At 48.5% G+C, this 5,397-nt stretch overlaps 1 protein-coding gene across 3 annotated transcripts in view; it reads right to left on the reverse strand.

Annotated features, from left to right (window-relative positions):
• The window catches only part of KLHDC4 (kelch domain containing 4), an 86,523-nt gene that overhangs the window by 47,152 nt on the left and 33,974 nt on the right, over positions 1 to 5,397 (reverse strand). For 2 of the 3 annotated variants that reach the window (XM_011971747.1, XM_011971759.1), the window contains one exon: positions 525 to 617. The exons of the other annotated variant lie outside the window; for it this stretch is intronic. In XM_011971747.1, coding sequence (XP_011827137.1) covers positions 525 to 617 — 93 coding nt within the window. The remainder of the gene's footprint in view (positions 1 to 524; positions 618 to 5,397) is intronic. 3 annotated transcript variants of the gene reach the window in all.

Genomic DNA, 5,397 nt, shown 5'->3' on the forward strand with positions numbered 1-5,397 from the left:
ATCTCAACTCACTGCAACTTCCATCTCCTGGGTTCAAGCGATTCTCCTGCCTCAGCCTCCTGAACAGCTGAGATTACAGGCCCCTGTCACCATGCCTGGCCAGTTTTTGTATTTTTAGTAGAGACAAGGTTTCACTATGTTGGCCAGGTTGGTTTCGAACTCCTGACCGCAAGTGATCCACCCGCCTCAGCCTCCCAAAGTGCTGGGATTACAGGCGTGAGGCACCATGCCCAGCCAAAACCCCATTTTAGATACAACTAGCCACATCATTTGCAGGGCCTGGTGTAAAATTAAAATGTGGGGTCCCTTGTTCAACAATGGTTACGAATTTCAATAGGAATACAGCATGAAGCCGGTGTGAGGCCCTTTGGAGGGCAAGGTCCTGTGTGGCTGCCCAAGCCACAGTCCCGTGAAGCTGGATTTGGGAGGATGAGTGCGTCTTATGTATTCAGAATGTTCTTCCCATAAAAAGCCCATTCCTTAATGCTTCAGGGGAGAAAGATTTTTCCATTCTTGGTACCAACCGTGTACTCTCATGGAAGCCACCAAAAAGGATCAACTGTCTCTTCCAGGCCACCATCCGATGTCCACTCCGACCCGAAGGACCCCCTGTTGATCTAAAATGAAAGAAACAAAAAGACACCATCAACTTGCTTAATTTCTGGTTGCTCTAAAAACAACAACAAACAAAACCCAATTTTTACACTGATTTCTGTTTTGTGAGCACTTAGTGTTCACAAATTAAATACCATTTAATCTGATCCACGAGCTACCAAACCATCCTGCTAAGAGCCCAGCTAGCTATGCTCAAACATCAAGAATAAAGCAGGAGACCGTCTCCAAGACCTTGGACTGCATAAAGATTTCCTAGGTAGGATATTATAAACTGGACTCTGCCAAAATAAAAAAAACTTCAAAAATACACCATCAGAAAATAAAAAGGCAAGCGACAGACGGGGAGAAATATTTTAAAACATATGACTGACAAATGACTTGTATCCAGAATCTACCTTTTTTTTTTTTTTAAGATGGAGTCTCCCTCTGTCGCCCAGGCTGGAATGCAGTGGCCAGATCTCGGCTCACCACAACCTCTGCCTCCCGGGTTCAAGTGGTTCTCCTGCCTCAGCCTCCCAGGTAGCTGGGATTATAGGCATGCAGCACCACACTCGGCTGACTTTTTTGTATTTCTAGTAGAGATGGGGTTTCGCCATGTTAGCCAGACTGGTCTCGAACTCCTGACCTCAAGTGATCTGCTTGCCTCGGCCTCCCAAAGTGCTGAGATTACAGGCATGAGCCACTGCCCGGCCCAGAATTCTATCTTAATAGTAAGATAAATGACTCCATAAAAATACAGGCAAAAAATTTGATCAGAAAGTTCGTTAGAAAAATGAAGGAAAAAAAGATGGAAAATGGCCAATGAAAAAAGGAAAAGACGCCCAACATCATGAGTGGTCAGGGAAAACACATGCCAAGTCCACAGTGACCTCCAACCACACGTGGCTGGGCACCTGAGATCAAGACAATATCAAGTGCTGGCAAGGACACGGGGCAGCTGGAGCCATGGCACCAGTGAGAACGTGACAGTGAAACCACCGGTGAGAATCTAAGACAGTGAAACCACAGGGACTGTTTCTTGTCATGTGAAACATAAACTTAGCGCACAGCTTAGCAATCTGACGCTAGACATTTACTCAAGAGAAAGGAAAACACCGGTCCGCACAGACGGACGTGCACACGTTTACAGATGCTCTGGTAAGTGTCACCGCCAGCAGCCCAGCTGTCCCTCAGCGTGTGGTGCTCCCCACATGGGGGAGGACTTCTCAGAAAAAAGGAATCATTTACTGATGCACACAGCAATGTGCATGAATCTTAAAAACATAGAAAGCAGGTTCTGCTGGACTCCATGCACATGAGCGTTTTAAAGGCGAGATCCGTCTTTGGCCCAGGGTGGCTGCCCGGGGCAGGGGCTGGGAGAGAACCAACTACAGCTCTCTGGGGTGGTGAGACGGGGCCACATCTTGACTGTGGTGGGAATTACATAAGTGTGCATATTTCTTTCTTTTTTTTTTTTTTGAGACAGAGTTTCATTCTTGTTGCCCAGGCTGGAGTGCAGTGGCGGCAATCTCGGCTCACTGCAACCTCTGCCTCCTGGGTTCAAGCAATTCTCCTGTCTCAGCCTCCCAAGTAGCTGGGATTACAGCTGCCTGCCACCACGACCGGCTAATTCTTGTATTTTTAGTAGATACGGGGTTTCATCATATTGGTCCGGTTGGTCTCAAACTCCTGACCTCAGGTGATCCGCCCGCCTCGGCCACCCGAAGCGCTGGGATGACAGGCGTGAGCCACCATGCCCGGCCAAGTGTGTATATTTCTTAACACTCATCTAAGTGTACATGTGCATTTTATTGAATTTTAATGTAATCATGCCTCAATAAAACTGATATAAAAATACATGGCATTAAAAAAACACAAAAATCAAATTTAAAACCTTAAAAATATATACAAATAATAAAAACAAAACTATAATCAACCTCCCTAGTAATCAAATAATTTCAAATAAAGCAGAGATACCATTTTGTTCTATCAACTTGACAAAGATGTTTAAGAATCAGATTCTTTATAATACTGCATGTTGCAGTAGGTGAAAAGGCAGGTGCAAAGCAAATCCTATCCCAGCTTCTGTAAGTGAAAAGGCAGGTGCAAAGCAAATCCTATCCCAGCTTCTACATGGAGGGTTCTCAGTGGTTTTCTCGTCTTGATTCTTTCCTGCATCTCCCAGCAGTCCTCCAGTGAACAGGCACAACTGTCACAACCAGAGAGAGGAGCAATGAAACAGAGAGGGGTGGGGAGGAGGCGCTGGCGAGCAGGTGCTCAGAAAGCTCGCAGAGGTGCTTACGCCTGCTGCGGATGTGCAGGGCGCCCAGGCACAGAGGAGGCCGGGCACACAGGAATGGCTCTGGGCTGCAACATCGGCCCGAACAGGCTGTGTGTGCTGGGACTACCCAGGAAATCTCCTAGAGCCGCAAGTACCAGGGCAGGGCCTTAAGGAGGGTTGGTGGGCACAGTCAACTACAGCCACTCCCTGGGATCCTCACTGATGACCCGCCTCACCTCCTACTTAGGAATCCACTCCTCCCTGGGATCCTCTGTGGCTTTCACACCCGCTCTCCACCTGGACCTCCCCCCTCTCCACACAGGTCACAGCGACTCTGGGCTGCAAAGGATGGTTACAGCTTCAATCACACAAGTCAGTGTCTATTTAGGTAATGCATTCTTCCTCCATTTATTTTTTGTGCATGTTACACAACTGTCCCCAAAACCCACTTACAGGGTTTTATGTAAAAGCCCACCAATGGGCAGGTACCCTAAAAAACATATCAAGATGGCCGGGCACAGTGGCTCACGCCTGTAATCCCAGCACTTTGGGAGGCCAAGGTGGGCGATCACAAGGTCAAGAGTTCAAGAGCAGCCGCAGCCTTACAACATGGTGAAACCCTGTCTCTACTAAAAATACAGTAATTAGCCGGGTGCAGGCGCCTGTAATCCCAGCTACTCAGGAGGCTGAGGCAGGAGAATCGCTTGAATCTGGGAGGCGGAGGCTGCAATAAGCTGAGAATGAGTCACTGCACTCCAGTCTGGGCGAGAGCAAGACTTCATCTCAAAAAAAAAAAAAAAAAACCACACACACACAAAGAAAACACATCAAGACATGGAATCTCAAATGTAAAAGGAAGCTTGAGTGATCTCATCCAAGTTTACTGGACTTCAGAGACAGAATTCACTGCATCGTCAGGGTGACTGCTAGGGGTCCTTGCTTGCCCCAAGCTGGAACGAATTCGGTTCTCACTGTTCAAACGCAGGGTCCCACCAGCTTCTCTCCTCTAGCACCCTCCATCATATCAGCATCTCTTTTAATGTATCACTCAGAATGACCACCACACCCATCCATGGAATGTCAACCAGAAGCAGTCAGTCCCTTTTGCTAGACACCAATTCTATTAATCCAACCCGGAGCTGGCAAGAGCCTTTGGGGTGGCCCCTCACATACTGACACCTAGCAGGACCTCAGCTCACTAAGTTTCTCTAGAGTCCAGCAAGCTGGCCTCACTTCACAGTTCCAGAGACTCCAAAGCAGCTCCCTCCCCTCCGGGCTGGGCACCCCAGGGACACGGCCATCCAGCAGACACACTACACCAGTCAACTGAGAAGAAAACCCCACACATACGGAGCAAGAAACGAACGCCCCTCCTGACGAATTTCCTGATGCATTACTTTATAAGAACAATCTGAGGATCAGACCTTCCTCCAAATCTAAACCAGTACTGAAACCTCGTCTCTAGTAACAATACAAAAAATTAGCTGGGCAAGGTGGCGGGAGGCCGAGGCAGGAGAATGGCGTGAACCTGGGAGACGGAGCTTGCAGTGAGCAGAGATCAAGCCACTGCACTCCAGCCTGGGCGACACAGCAAGACTCCGTCTCAAAAATAAAACTAAACCAGTGTGTGTGCATCCAAGTCCACTTCAAAAAAAGAGGAGAACCGAGTGCTGCCACTGCCGTCCCCATCCAGCAAAGGAACACAGGCCTGGGGCCTGCAGCAGCCCGGTCGCTGAGGGGTGCCCCCGGCTGCCCTAACCGTGCTGGGGCAGGTCCTCCTGTTGCTGCCTGCATGGGAATCCCACCAGAGTCTCATCCTCTGGCTGACACAAAGGACTCAATTAACTTTTTGTGGCAGTAGCCAAATATCACTGTGCTTTCTACCTAAAAAGGGAAAATTATTCTATAAAAAGATTCCACGTCCCTCTTTAGAAAAATAAAGCTACTTTAAAAAGCCCATTTATATTTGAATCCCCAACAGGCTTTTCAACTGCTATCATTCCTAAATATGGAGTCTTAAAAAATCCACATGTCCTCCTCAGTCAGAGGCCTATGGACAGCACAAAATACAGGGGAATGTCGTGGGGGCAGCTGCCTCGAGACTCAGGAGCTGCATGCAGGATGGAGCTCCAAGCAGGGCGAGCTGCCAGGCAGTGTCACCACCAGGCCCCTCGACTGGGCCACTGCCACGACATTTATAGAAAACAGATACACACCAGGTAACTCTACATGCTTAGGGTATAATCAGAATTAAGCACTCTATGCAAACGCTTCTCTACGTGTTAGTCTACACCTTACAAAATTGTACAACACACAGTCACGCACTGCTTAATGACAGAGACAGGTCTGGGAAACACCACATCGTTAGGCGACCTTGTCACTGTGCTGTCCGAGTGCACGCACACACTCCTGGCAGGCACAGCCTACCACACACCCGGGCTGTCGGGAGAGCCCACTGCTTCTAGGCTACAAACCTGGACACCATGGTACTGTCCCAGATACTTGAGGCCACTGTAACACAA

Source organism: Mandrillus leucophaeus, unplaced genomic scaffold (assembly GCF_000951045.1).
Source record: "Mandrillus leucophaeus isolate KB7577 unplaced genomic scaffold, Mleu.le_1.0 Scaffold10, whole genome shotgun sequence".
Taxonomy (NCBI): Eukaryota; Metazoa; Chordata; class Mammalia; order Primates; family Cercopithecidae; genus Mandrillus; species Mandrillus leucophaeus.